Genomic DNA, 15172 nt, shown 5'->3' with positions numbered 1-15172 from the left:
TCCTGCCTCAGCCTGCCAGGTAGCTGGGACTACGGGTGCCTGCTACCACACCCACTAATTTTTGTATTTTTAATAGAGATGGGGTTTCACCATGGCCAGGCTGGTCTCGAACTCCTGACCTTGTGATCTACCCACCGCGGCTTCCCAAATTGCTGGGATTATAGGTGTGAGCCCCTGCGCCTGCCCCCCCCACTTTTTAAAATAGAGGTTGCAAACTGACAGACTTCGGAAAGAATACAGCCTGCAGATACTTTTGTTTGGCCCCCACAGTATTTGTTTATTGTTTTTACACATGATGTAGTTGCGAACATTTAAAACAATGGCGCTTTAAATAAAGTTTTAAATGTTTGGCTTCTTTTGGAAAAATGGAAAGGTTGGTCCTCTCTGGGTCAGCCTTCCTCTTGGTGGCAGTTAGCTGCATCTGGGTAGAAGCTGCTCCTTTAGCCAGGCTGTGGGCGCCAGGTTGCCACGGTCTCCAACACTCCCTATTGTTAGTAGACGTGGAAGACAAGTGTCACTTGCCACATTAATTTCTTTTCTTATGGCTGTTATATCACCTGCCTGGATCCTGAGACCCCTAATTAAGCCATAATTAAAAGTCAATGTTATCTCACTCTGTTCCCTCATCAGTCACATAGTCTTAAAAGTTGTACCTTTTTTTGTCACTTCAGCCCATGCCTTCCTAACCAGCCTTTAGCTCTGCGTAGGACTGGGAGAGAATAACTTATTTCCCCATGTAACATTTATTTTCATGCCTTTCTTGTGTTGTGAGATTTCATATTCCTACTTGCTTGGCCTTGTCAAATGTCTGATATAAGGGGCATTTTTATTATGGTTGTAACATATCTTTGTAACCTTAGCTTGCATTTTTAAAAACAGTACCTCATTCTCTGGGCATCAGTCGATGTATCTTCCCTTTGCCAGGACTTCAGGAATGGGGGACTCCAGGCCAGCTAGCTTTGTCTCACATTGCCTGGGGCCCTGCCTTGCTGCTGGAAGCTGGGTATTTCACTCTTTGCTAGGCATTCTGGTTTATGGGGCAGCACAGCCACCCAGCCTCTAAAGGGTCAGGGAGCAAATGTTTCTAAAGCCAATGGGCTGGAGGAAAGAGGGCCCCCTTGTGTGAGAGCAGACACTGAATGCTTTGTTGCAACTCAACTTGGTTGCAGATGGGCTCTTACTTCGGCTCCTCCTTGTGCGCAGTTGACCTGAACGGGGACGGCCTCTCTGACCTGCTGGTGGGGGCCCCCATGTTTTCTGAGATCAGGGATGAGGGACAGGTCACCGTCTACATCAACAGAGGAAATGTGAGTACAGTGCTGGGGAACGTGGGGATGGGTGTTGGGGAGGGACATTTGTCCAGCAAGTAGTGGCCGAGCACCCGTCTGGGTGGGCCCTGGGCCACGTTACCCAGAGGAAATGAAAATATGTGATTTCTGTCTTGAATAAGCTCCGTGGTCCATTAATGGAAAGTTATATACAATGTTCCAACTGCAGACACATGGGCCAAGGAGGAGTCTTAATAATTGTCTTTTGAGTGCTTTCCATGCACCAGGGACGCTTCTTCCTCATTTCTGTGAGAGATTTTGATGCGGTGTCCACGTGGTGCCAAGGGTGCCTATTTTTCAGGTGAAAAAACTGAGGCCCAGAGTGGTTAGGTAATGTGTCCCAAATCACACAGCTGAGAAGCGGGGCTGGGATTTGAACCTAGGCAAGCTGGCTCAGAGCTGGCATGCTTCGTCTCAAGGTGATGCCACCTCTCTAGGAGCATATGCACATCTTCCCAGAGAAGCAGAGGAGGACGCAATGGCTGTGGAATCTTGAAGAAGGAGTGGGAGTTGGCAGACAGGCAGGGTGGGCTAGGGCGGAGCTCCCAGTGGGGAGCTGGGCAAGTGGGTTGGGGTGTGAGGCAGCAGCACCACTCACTTCAGCATGGAGGGGCAGGGGACTGTGTGGGAGCCATAGTCTCTTTTTTCTTTTCTTTTTTTTTTGAGACAGAATTTCACTCCATCACCCAGGCTGGAGTGCAGTGGTGCAATCTTGGCTCACTGCAACCTCTGCTTCCCAGGTTCAAGCGATTCTCCTGCCTCAGCTTCCCAAGTAGCTGGGACTACAGGCATGGGTCACCATACTTGGCTAATTTTTGATGTGTTTTTAGTAGAGATGGGGTTTCACCATGTCACCCAGGCTGGTCTCAAATTCCTGAGCTCAAGTGATCTGTCTTCCTTGGCCTCCCTGGGATTACAGATGTGAGCCACCATGCCCGGCCAATAATCTTGATGTCCCCTATTCTGCAGAACCATGAGAGGGATGTGACATGGACAGAAAGATGCCTGTGGCCCTCTGCAGCCAGTGTGGGGGAGGGGGTGGGGGCTGGGTTGGGGGACAGCAGTGCATTGTGGAGGCAGGAGACCAGTGAGAAAGCAGTGTTTTCAGGATCTGGAAGTACAAGTATTCAATAAGAGGGAGATGGTTCATTGAAAACACTCTGGTGCTGCCAACCTTTTATCCAACATCGGAAAATGCTTATGAGGTAATCAGTTGAAAAACAGTATAAAAACTGCATGTACAACCAGTCCTTAAAAATAAGCCAAATACATAGGGAATGTGAATAACGACTCTCTGTTTAGTTTTATCTAAACATCTCCCATATAGTGAAAATGTCATACTTCCATAATAAAAAAAGTCGGTCAAAGTATACTGTTAAGAGTGTCTGAGATGCTAGGTATCCCAGTCAGGAGAGGACAGTGGTTTCACTGTAACTAACTGGGCAGGTGCCGGAAAGGAAGGAAGCAGGAAGAGGAGAGCCAGGGGCTGTCAGAGCCTTATTTTCACGCTGAGGTTTTCAGGCTCTTCAGGAAGGCAGATCTAAAACCAGGAGGCTTTGAGAGGCCAAGGCAGGAGGCTCACTTGAGGCCAGGAGTTCAAAACCAGCCTGGACAACATGGTGAAACCCCATCTTTACTAAAAACACACAAAAAAGGATCTAGAACCAGAAATACCATTGCAATCCCATTACTGGGTAAATACCCGAAGGATCATAAATCATTCTACTGTAAAGACACGTGCACACGTATGTTTATAGCAGCACTGTTCACAATAGCAAAGTCTTGGAACCAACCTAAATACCCATCAGTGATAGACTGGATAAAGAAAATGGGACACATATACACTGCAGAATACTATACAGCCATCAAAAAGGATGAGCTCATGTCCTCTGCAGGGACATGGATGAAGCTGGAAACCATCATTCTTGGCAAACTAACATAGGAACAGAAAACCGAACACTGCATGTTCTCATAAGTAGGAGTCGAACAGTGAGAACCACATGGACACAAAGAAGGGAACACCACACACTGGGGCTAGGGGAGGGACAGCATTAGGAGAAATACCTAATGTAGATGATGGGTTGATGGGTGCAGCAAACCACCATGGCATGTGCATACCTATGTAACAAACCTGCATGTTCTGCACATGTATCCCAGAACTTAAAGTATAAAAAACAAAAACAAAAAAAAACAGCCAGGTGTGGTGGTGCTTGCCTGTGGTCCCAGCTGAGGCTGAGGTGGGAGGATTGCTTGCGTGCGGACAGTGGAGGCTGCAGTGAGTCGTGATCATGCCACTGTACTCCAGCCTGGGTGACAGAGTGAGAGCTTGTCAATCAGTTAATCAATTAGTCAACAAGCCAACAAGCAAGGTACAGTGGTGGCTGCCTGTAGTCCTAGCTATTCAGGAGGCTGAGGTGAGAGGATCCCTTGAGCACAGGAGCTTGAGGCGGTAGTGAGCTATGACTGCACCACTGCATTCCAGCCTGGGCGAGAAAGTGACTCTGATTCTAAAACAAATAAAATACCTGGGAGGGCAGGTGCTTATTGGCACCTGTTGCAAGAACCCTTGTCACCTGCAACCCCACTGACATTCCAGGAGGTCACAGCAGGGTGCAGGGAGAAAGGAGGGCATATTACACAGATGAGTGCTATGGGCATTCAATGGTGCCTGCTCTTATATTTGCAGGAGACTGAGACATTGTGTGGGAGTCAGGTCCAACAGGCAGACTGTGTCTAAATCAGGAAGTGGACACTTTAACTCTTTTTTTCTTTTTTTTTGAGATGGAGTTTTGCTTTTGTTGCCCAGGCCAGAGTGCAATGGTGCGATCTCAGCCCACCCCAACCTCTGCCTCCCGGGTTCAAGCGATCTGCCTCAGCCTCCGAAGTAGCTGGGATTACAGGCATGCACCGTCTCGCCCGGCTAATTTTGTGTTTTTAGTAGAGATGGGGTTTCTCCATGTTGGTCAGGCTGCTCTTGAACTCCCAACCTCAGGTGATCTGCCCACCTTGGCCTCCCTAAGTGCTGGAATTACAGGCATGAGCCAGCGCGCCCTGCTAGGAGGTGGACTCTTGAAGCACAAGAATTTCCCCCAGACCTCCATGGGCACAGTGTACCTACACTCTCCCTGCCAACCAGCGTTCTTGATGTGTGGTTATTCTGAGTACCAGGGTATTCTCATTTCTGTTGAATTTTAGCCATTTGAATAAAGATCGGAAGGCAGGGTGGAGGAGGGGAAAAATGCTGACTTCGCAGCAAGGTGGACCTGAGTTTGAGTCTTGGTTTTGCCACATCCTAGCCTGTGTGATGTGGGTGAACAGCTTGAAATTGGTGGCCCAGTTTCCTTATCTGGAAAGTGAGAGGCATCGTAAGACTTTCCTTATAGAGTCGTTGTGTGATTTGAATGAGGAGCTGGCCCTACGGTGCCTGGTGCGTAGCAGGAGTCCGTTGCTGGTGTTCCCCTTCTCTTCCCCACCACACTGAGAGAAAGAAATGAATGCATATTTGTGTTTTGGGGTGGAGGTTTCATTGACCCAAGAAATCATCATGCCTTTATTGTTTTCAAGTTGTAAATTGTGTTTGTAGTGAAAAAGAAGACTTGGTCATGATAAAAGCCAGACACTCACGAAATGGCCTGTGGACATAGTGGGTCCAGAGTGCCTCTGCGCTGGGGAAGGTGTGTCTCATCCCTCAAGACAGACTGCATTGTATCACTCTGGTATTCACGTGCCAGTGATCTGGGATGAGACTGGGTATGACTTTTTCACCCAAAGTCAGATGACTTTTCTTGCCTTTGTACACCATCCACCCCCTCCCTCTGATGATTAGTATTTTCTCTGGAAATTCGTACCTGAGCCATGCATGAGTGATAGGCACAGTGATGTCTGCACCACAGCACCCCCTGGCCAAGAGTGACTGGGTGCTTGGATTTTCTGAACCATGAGTCCCTGTATCAGGATAATTTATACATGCGCCTTATAAAACATCTTTATAAACTTGTACCAAAAGGCACAGGAAAGAAAAACAATAGAAAAATGTATACCCTTTTAGAATAACTTTGGGGAAAATGCTATCCCCGAAGGAAAGCTGAGAGCACACTGGGGACAGGTGGGTAGGGAGGTTTGCTTTTATATAGAGCATTAGGACAAGGGGGAGGTGTAGTCACTGGCTGCCATGACATTCTCCTTCCCTGAAAACGTGTCTCAGGCTATGGGAGACCATCCTGTCGAGCAGGTAAAAGGGACTCATTTTACCAGCAGGAGGGAGAAGCTTGGGTTCCTGCGATTCTGCCCAGGTGTTTCCTGTCGATGAGTGTGTTCTACCAGGGAAGCGTTCAAGCTCTGGTTCTTTAATTGTTTTTATGGTTTGTTCTATTTGTTTTTGTTTTGTTTTCCATCTTCTCCTCCATCCTGTTTCCCAGGGAGCCCTTGAGGAGCAGCTGACTCTCACCGGGGACGGTGCCTACAATGCACACTTTGGAGAGAGCATCGCCAGCCTGGGTGATCTGGACGACGATGGCTTCTCAGGTGAGCGAGTGCTCCTGGTGCGCGGGGCCCTCCAGCTGCAGCACATGGCCCGGCTTCGGAGGGGCAGCCTGCCCTCCAACTGTCGGTCTCCAGTGGCATGCTCCCGGTCTCCGGGCCCACTCCAAAGGCCCATCACTGTGCAGTGGGGAGAGAGGACACGTTTGGAGATGCTGTCTGTGTGGACGCTCAGGATCGAGCTTCCAGCCCGCTGGAGTTTTGCCTCTGCATAATCCCTTCTCACCAGCTCAGTGTTCTTTGTTGTTTGCATGGAAGCAAACCTTGGGACTGGTCCATCTGGGGCTTCTTATGGCAGAGAAGCTTGGACAGCTTCCTCCTGCCACCAACTCTCCTTGTCTCTGAGCCTTCGATGCTCCATGATGCTCTACCATGTTGATGGGGAAATGAGTGAGGAGAGAATTAGAGACCTAGGCATCTTCTCCCTGATTATAGCAGCAGCTGGGTTGCCTTTTGAGAGTGTGCGTGTGTGTGTGTGTGTGTTCATGCGTGTGTGTGTGTGTGCATGCATGCGTGTGTGCATGCATGCGTGTGTGCGTGTGCGTGTGTGTGTGTGTCTGTGCGTGTATGTCTTGGGAGGCGTGGAGGCATATGTACCTAGGTCTGTTTGGACAGCAGTGCTCCTCACAGGCTCTTGGCCTCTCTCTCTGTCTCGCTGCATACACGGCATACAGACGTGGGGAGGTGGAGCAGCCATGTCACCAGGGAATATGGTGGTGGAGGTGGGGCAGCCCTTGCCCAGGCCAGCCATCCAGACGTCTTCAGTACCTCATGCCACTGCCACAGAGAGCTTCGTTTTGCTCCCCTTTGGCCTCGCTTCTGCAGACACATGGCTTTGTTAGAAGCAAGGGAAAAAGTTAGGAAGCTCTAGGCTTTGTTCTAGGAGTTGCCAGTTTGTGAGAGGAATGTTTCTTGTGTGTGAAGTGAATGCCCTTCTCTGGGTTTCCTTTATCCAGGAGTAGGGTTGACTTTCTCAGTTATGCAATCACCATTGTCTATGGAACTCTCCCTTATGGAAATTAGGGCAGGTAGATTATATTTGCATTTATTTTATTTGATGGGTCAGTGATTTTTCTTATGAGCAGAAGGTAGAAACTTTTTTGGAACTAAACTCTTAGCTTCTATAGGCTTCGCTGTACTTTTTTTTTTTTTGCTTTGAGATGGAGTCTCTCGCTCTGTTGCCCAGGCTAGAGTGCAGTGGCACAATCTCGGCTCACTGCAACTTCTGCCTCCTGGGTTCAAGCGATTCTGTTGACTCAGTCTCCAGAGTAGCTGAGACTATAAGTATGTGCCACCATGCCCAGCTAATTTTTGTATTTTTAGTAGAGATGGGGTTTTGTGATGTCGGCCAGGCTGGTCTTGAACACTTGACCTCAGACAATCTGCCCGCCTTGGCCTCCCAACGTGCTGGGATTACAGGCATGAACCACCACAGCAGGCCTACATTTTTTTTCTGTCAAGAGATCATGTGTCTAAATTAATGGTTGAATAATCAACAACCAAGACTTTCTGGTATCCAGGGGCTCAGACGTGATAACCAGAATTCAGGAAGCTTTGCTTATATTATTCATGTGGCTTTTTAACCCATAGCTGTTTTTCTACCCTCAGATGTGGCCATTGGCGCACCCAAGGAGGACGACTTCGCAGGGGCGGTCTATATCTATCATGGTGATGCCGGTGGGATAGTCCCTCAGTACTCAATGGTAATTGGCATGGGAGTGATATGGCAACTGTTCATACATTCATTCAACAAACATGTATGGAACCTTCATTATGCACCATGCCCTGGAGGTACAAAGAAAAACAACATCTTTCTGACCTTGACCTTCCCACCTTTTAGTGAAAGACACAGTTAATATTGCTTATTAAATACTAAGAAAAGCGTTCTTAGAATTCCAAGTTTTGCTCATGCTCAGGGATGCATTTTGCCTAAAGAAGATAATTTTCAACTCTTACTCAGAGTTAGAGCCATTTATTTAAGAAAGGAAAGGAAGCTTTCTCTTTTTGGTGACTCCTTTGTCAATCATCTATGCTAAGCCAAGGGAATATGTTTTAAAATATTATCTAGAAGGACAGTGGTCCATGGTGGAGAGACCTGAAACTGATCACAGGCTGCTGTCCCAACTGGCCTTAAAACCAGGAGCCGGTTAGGACTCTGCCCTTGCACCCAGGCTTGGGAACATGGAAGTGGTGAGTTCTGTTTTTTGCCATATCAGCTTGGTGTTCAATCTTGCTGATGGTGTCAAGTCCAGCCCATGGGAAAAAAGGAAGTCATGCTCTCAGCAGAAGCATTGTCAGGATATTTGAGGATGTCTGCGTGTGGCATGGCACTGGGTCAGGTCTTACTCCCAGTGGGTCAGAGACAGAAGGGGACACACCCTGAGAAATTTCCAGCAACAGATATTTATTTATTGAACACGTATTACGTCCTAACTACTTCCCACTCGTATGTATGTATTTACATTTTAATTTTAAGAGGCAGCATGTAAATGTAAGTACAACTTCTACATGAATAATTGTCCTTGCGGCAGATAGAGATAAGCTAATTAAGGGTGGCGGGTTGGTTTGTTGTCATTCCTGCTTCAGATCCCCTCTCTGCCAGCCTCCTGCTGAGCTCAGTGCTTCACCTGCAGGAGACAGGGCTTTGGGAAGAGGAGGGACTGTTTCGTGGATGTGTGCTCTGCCCTTTCTTTGTCGTTAACCTTCACAGCAGCCATGAGATGGGTCCGTTTATTATCCACCATTTACCTATGAGGTGACTACGGCCCAAGGAGGTTATTTAACTTGCCCCAGGTCGCAAGTGGCAGCATGGCCACAGCATCTTTGCCAGTCTGATGCCGTGACTTTGACTGTAACCACCATCCTCAACTCCACATTGCAAAAAGGAGCACTCAGAAGCTCAGGAGGGAAGGTTACCAATGTGGAAACGATTTTGCCGTGAGGCATACACAGTCTGAGGGGCATTTACCTATCCACACCATCCCCTTTTCATTAGGAATACATAACGGTGGGGTTCATACACTCTTTGGTGATTCAGCCTACAAGGCAGGAGGAAGGGGTTTGGGCAAAGTTCGGGGGCCACATCTGAGAACTGCCCTAGGCTGAGTCAGGGATGCTCTTCCCAGTGTGACAAGCTGAAAGTCATCCAAGGAGCCCCGTGCTCGGGCGGTGGTCAAGGTCACCCTCCATGCATCCTCCGGGAAGCTTGTTTTCCTGGACCTCGGAAGCCAATCACACAGAGGGGCAGCCTGTGGGAGACCCTGGCTTCCCCTCCTCCAGGGCCCTCCAGTGTTTTGTTTGGTTGCTGGGTGGAATCCCTGCAGAGAACCACAGTATAACTCTTGTGGTCAGCATGGAGCGTCTTTAGTAGGAAGCAGGGATAGCAGCTGGACCAGCCTGCCTTTGTCAGCATGCAGGCGGGCTCCTTCGCTTTGACAAAGAGAAGTGCTTTTGGGCCCGTAAGGAAAAAAAAAAGAAAGAAGCAACCATGATTATACTTTTCCAAGCTGCCAATATGTATATAAGGGCAGTGATTTAAATGGAAAAACAAGCCTTTAATGGCAGATTCTTGCAGGCCCAGGTCCTGGCCAGAGCAGGCATCATGTGGGGGAGCTAGAGGAAGGGATCAGAAGCAACTCTGGGCAATGGAATTGCTTTGCTTTGGCCCAGATCGGTATTATTTCTGCTGGGTAAATTGTGAGATCGGGGCCTACACGTCTTCCACATTGCTCTTTAACTCTCTCTTGAGTTTACCAAGGAGTGTGTTGATTTTTAGATCCTCGTGTGCCTTTCCTAATTTGAGAGCCCTCCGGACATGTGGTAGCCCCTGTGATCCTTCTCTTGCTGTAAGGGACATGGCATAGAAACCTGGTCAAGTGGAGGTTTCCAGGGCTCGTGGTTTTCATTTAGGGTTATTAGCACTGGGCAGACTTATCTTCTTGGCTTTATAGCACAATGACCTGCAGATGTTGGTGGAATAACCAAAGCCTGCCTCATCACCCCCAGATGGACCACCCCTTCACTCTCCCCCTCGTCCCAACCACAGCATACACCTTAGAAATGTAGACCCAGGGCAAGCTGCTGCTAGAGTTCTTGGACTTCAGAGCCGAGAGGGTCTGCTTCAAAACATGGCTTTTAAGAAATGTGCAGACACGCATACATGTTTGTTTAGACAGAGCCTTGTGGGATGTAGGGCTCTGCGTGTTAGCGTGAAACATTTCTGTAGTGTTTCCTGCAGTGTTCTTATTTGTACTTTGATGCCTGCACATTTCCTGTTGGATGGCTTAACTGAGGATGGCAGGCAGCCCTCTCTGATCGCTTCTAGGAGGGTTATTTGCAGTTATCAGCAGCTGGGGTCAGGGGGCATCCCTGGGACCTCCATCTGCAGATCCTGTGGAAACTCCCCACTCCCTGCCTTCCTGACTTCTCTGCAGGATGACTCAGTAAAGAGAAGGGTAAGGAAAGAAAGTCAAAGCGAGCCCCTAGGTACCTGGGAATCTGGTTCTGTTGTGCTTTGAAAGCTAAGAATTTCTCTTACCCTTCACAGCGAGGGCATCAGGAGGTGAGCCTCCCCGAGGAGATTGTGCAGATAGAGGCAGAAGGAGTAGGTCAGACCCTAGAAGATGGGACTTTTCTGATTCAGGAAGTTCAGTATCTTTGTGAGGAACTGTGCCACACGAATGTTCATGCACAGCTTCAGTGTGCGACAAAGGCTGTTTGTACCACAAATATTGTTGAATCAGTGCTGCCTGTGTGGATGTGCGATGAACTCAATGATGAGTAAAAAGTGAGCACGGCCAGGAATGGTGGCTGAAACCTCAGTCCCCTGGGAGGCTGAGGCAGGAACATCATTTGAGGCTTGGAGTTTGAGACCAGCTTGGGCAATGTGGCGAGATCCCGTCTGACAAAATATGAAAGAGCTGGGTATATTGGAGCATGCCTGCAGTCCCGGCTACTTGGAGGCTGAGGAGGGAGGATCACTTAAGCCCAGGAGTGGGCTATGATTGTGCCATTGCATTCTAGGCTGGGCAACAGAGTAAGACTCCATCTCTTAGAAAAAAAAAAAAGAAAGTTTCATTTTTAAAAAAACATATAAAGTAAGCATAGATGTGAGTGTGTCTCATAGTAAAGTTGTAAACTCTGGTTAGTTGAGGGGGCTGTCTTTTAGAGGGGAGGGCATCTTCAGCTGAGTTTTTAAGATTTCCTACAGTTGAAGAAGGTTCAGGACCATGGAGTTCTAGATTTACCAGGTAAAACTGTTCCCTCCTGTTTGTAAAGCTCCAGAATCTATAGATCTGGTTGGCTGGTTGGAGAGGAAGTTTCCACATGGTCATCTTTTCCAGTTAGACATGTGAATTACCTGTCTGTCTAGGGAAAGACTCTGTAATGTGTGCCTCTTAGGAGTGGGGTGTTAAATATTTAGTACATAGTTGGGAAGAAAGAGAGAAGGTAAATGTGTTCTTAGAATTTCAGCTAGCGACACCTGTGTAAAAACAAACAGAACCTCCATTAGGAATGGAAGTTAAACTTTATCCATGTTGAACTTCAACATGTCAAAACATTATCACGGTAGTCTAGGTGGATTTTTTCATTAGCACAGAACTTAGACAAATTTTTAAATGATGACATTTGGCCAAGGCAAGTCGTAATAAAGGAGTAGGTGGTCTTCAACTGCCTGCTAAAGACTTGCCGATCCCATTAGGATTCCTTTTTTTTTCTTTCGACAACTTTAGGACCAAGTATCCTAGGGAAGCTGGAATAAAGCAGTCACAGTTCTTATTTGTGACTGTGGACCTTTCCTGTGACTCCATTTCCCTATTATCTGTTTCAGAAACTGTCTGGGCGGAAGATAAATCCAGTGCTCCGGATGTTTGGCCAGTCCATATCGGGAGGGATTGATATGGATGGAAACGGCTATCCTGGTAAGCTGTTTTTCTTTAAGGGCACGTGAGATAAATGAAGATAAATGCATGAAGTAGAATAATTTTCAGTCTGGTTAGCAATCATCACATCCATTTAGGATTAGGACAGTTCACACAATAGAACAGGGTGTTTTGCCTGGTGTTCAATTTTAAGGTGAAAATAATGTTGACATTTATTTTGGGGTTTTAAAATGATCTACTCTGTAGGGCTTAGCACCAGGAGGGTGGATTTTTATAGTGGTTTCTGTGGCAGTAATTCCATTGAAGAAAAAAAGCACTGGCCACATCTAAAATTGTGAGTAGTGAAACCTCCTGTTTTCCTTTGTGCTTAACCGTATTCAAAGGCTTCTTACTCTTGGAGGGAAAAGGAGCAGCACCCCCCAGCCATGTCTCTCGCCCCTGCTCTTGAAAAAAATTATTGAGGAAGATTCGGAGTAAAAAGAAAACCATGTCCTCTTGTGCGTGGACACAGTAGACCTTTACCATCCGAAGCTGGCTGGCTTGGCTTTAGGGTGAATTAATACCTGTGGTGGTTGTGGCTAACTGGATAAAAAGACATGATTTCAAACCCAACCCCAAGTGATACCTGGCTTCGGTCAAATTGCCTGGGTGGTGGAGTAGTGGTTCTTCAGGTGTTTCAAGATGAAGTGGGGTAAGGTGAGGAAACAACAGTAAGAATTTGGAAAAATTCAGAATGGTCATGGAATTCAGGAAACATTTCCCTGAATTTTGTACTCATCTTTCTTTTGCGAAACATTTCTTTCCACTAAAATTTAAGAAAACGAATGCAGTCTTATATGAGGACACCACATTTGTGTATTTTTGTATAGATAAAAATTTTGGACATTCCTCAAGAGTACAGAGCCAAGAGGAAGAGTGGGAATAGAAAGAAGTCAGTGTTGAAGCTTTTGTCCCAAGATAGATCCTTGTGGGTCTTTTTAACTTTGAGAAAGCGGTTCTTGTTCTGGGCAATTTGTGGCCACCCCCAAATAGTATCTTATATGGGTTTAGCATTTAATATGTACAAAATGCTTCCATATGCAATGTGCATCTCACAGGGACCCCAGCAGGTAAGTAGGATAGGGTGTTTTCCCCACATTGTAGACAAGGATACTGAGACTCGATGTGAGGGACTGCCCAGAGCCTTCAGGGCACAGGGACCCAGGCTTCCCAGTGGTTCCGCGGCTTTTCTGTAAACGTGAGGTGAGCAAGGTGTTCACCGTTCACAACACATCGGAATTTCTCATCTTGTGTTTTTCATAAGGAAATTGACAAATTTATCAGGTTCTTTTATTTTCAAACATACGGCTAATTTATAAAGACTACTGAAAAACAAAATTAATAAATACACCCAGGTGGAGAAATTGCAGGAACACTATAATTCGTGGATTTGCCTTTTGTTTTTCCTTAATGAGGGCATCATATAGATGCTCAGTGCATTTGTGATGTACACAGATTGAGACCCTCTTGGACTCAGATGCCTGGTTCTGTGAAGCAATAGTGGGAACCCAGGGCCAGGGGTTTATATTGCCAGGTTGGGTTGGTGGGGAGAAAGGCATAGAACCACTGGAAGAATAAGTACTTCCTAAATTAAAGTTATTTAGGAATAAACATTGCCAGTTAAGCCAGGGTCTTGGTTTATAGCTTACCAAGTATTTTTATGAATTTTCTGACTTAAATATCTAATTTCATGTATTTCTTAAATATTTACTATAAATCTAGTGAGTACTTAATGAATATTACATAATGACTAATAAATATTTTCTGATTTAAATGTAATGAAATACTGTCAGCTTTTGAAGAAGGTCCTGGGGATAATTAGCTTCATTTTACAGACATACCATGAGATACTCAGGTCACAGAGAATCAGGGGTGGAGGGTGATGATTCCATGTACTTCAGAGCCTAGAGCATTTTCCAAGAGTCACTGAATTCTAGGTATGTCTTTCTCTAATTCACTGATGTCGAAAGAAGTATAAACCATATGTGTAATCTAAAATATTCCAGTAATTACATAAAAAGATAAAAAAAACGAATTTTAATAATGTTTTTAGCCCAATATAGCCAACATATCATTTCAACATAAAACCAATATGAAAGTTATTAGTGAGGTAGCTAATGGTTCTCTGTACTAGGTCTTTGAAAAGCGGAGTGTATTTTACACTTAGAGCACCTCTCAACTGAGACCAGCCACATTTCAAGGCCTCAGTAGCCTGTGTAGTTGGCTGCCACGTCGGAGAGGGTGGCTTCCATTCTTACTAGATCATTGTGTAGCCCAGACAGCGGCTGTCAGAGGGCTCTCTGGCCTCCAGGCTGGGCCTCCATCCTTGTAGGGTGCCTTTCCAGGGGGTGGCTGGGTAGGGGCTTCAGCAAGTTTCTGAATGCTGTAAACCTCTCATTTTCAGATGTCACTGTTGGAGCCTTCATGTCCGACAGCGTGGTTCTTCTCAGGTGAGAGGCCTCACTCTTGCTTCTTGGATTGTGCTGTTCAGCGGGAGGGATGGAGCCATTCACCATTCACGGGCTCTTCCCTCTGTCCTGTCCCTTGTCGGCTGGAGGTGCTTACTAAGTGGAAATACTACTTTATTTTCTCGTCTTAATTATTCTGTATCCCAGAGATTCTAGCTGTGGCCTTGAATGGCTTATAGGTATGAGATGATAGCATCCTGGGAGCTTCTAGGTAGGGATTGGGGTAGCCTAACTCTTAAGCCCTAAAGCTATTTGCCTTTGGCCAAGAACCTTCCATAATGTGCCATACGAATATTTTATTATTTCCTGCGGGTGCTGGGAAGCACTGTTCATTCTGTCTCTTCATCTGTACACCTGCTTTCTCACCTGTAGTCAGTCCGCAGCACCCCAGGGACCGGGAGCCTCCTGCCCATTAGACAGCATGTCATTCCCTGTTGGCAGCAGAGGTGAGAGACGTGAGCCGAGGCCCAGAGCTTGCTGAGGCCCGTGCAGTCTGGATCTCTCCTGCAAAAGCCACTGGGCCGCCGCCACCATCTGTGAACCCTCTCCAAGTATTTCCAGCTGTATGAGTCAGAGGAGGCAGAATTACACTTTGGAGTGGGAGCCAATTCTTAGGTTTTGTTAATAACCTGATGGCAGAACTTTCTAAAATAGGCTAGTAGAATGTCAGAGCTGGAAGGGATCCCAGAGGCCATGTGGTTCGACACCCCAGATCCTTCTTATTCAGCAGTACCTTCTGCAGGTCTCCACTGCAGGGCCACGGCCTCCTGTTGGAGCGAGATACCCATGAGTGGGAGCCCAGTTACTTCTAAGGGAACCAGCTTGCCCTGGGAAATGTTAAATCTTAAATTACTGAAGAGGCAGAAGAGCCTTGAGGCTGAGTGTGAACTCAGGGGCCAGGTGGCCGGGTTCAAAC

General features: G+C 46.9%; 1 protein-coding gene across 3 annotated transcripts in view; it reads left to right on the top strand.

Moving 5' to 3' along the window:
* Positions 1 to 15172, top strand: part of ITGA9 (integrin subunit alpha 9) — a 368469-nt gene that overhangs the window by 61500 nt on the left and 291797 nt on the right. For all 3 annotated transcript variants that reach the window (XM_017508435.1, XM_017508440.2, XM_017508439.2), the window contains 5 exons: positions 1170 to 1307; positions 5747 to 5852; positions 7476 to 7570; positions 11698 to 11788; positions 14193 to 14238. In XM_017508435.1, coding sequence (XP_017363924.1) covers positions 1170 to 1307; positions 5747 to 5852; positions 7476 to 7570; positions 11698 to 11788; positions 14193 to 14238 — 476 coding nt within the window. The remainder of the gene's footprint in view (positions 1 to 1169; positions 1308 to 5746; positions 5853 to 7475; positions 7571 to 11697; positions 11789 to 14192; positions 14239 to 15172) is intronic.

This window comes from Cebus imitator, unplaced genomic scaffold (assembly GCF_001604975.1).
Source record: "Cebus imitator isolate Cc_AM_T3 unplaced genomic scaffold, Cebus_imitator-1.0 Scaffold391, whole genome shotgun sequence".
In the NCBI taxonomy this organism is placed as follows: domain Eukaryota; kingdom Metazoa; phylum Chordata; class Mammalia; order Primates; family Cebidae; genus Cebus; species Cebus imitator.
Note: the sequence above shows the minus strand (reverse complement) of the source record. Positions and strands in the feature narration are given on the sequence as shown.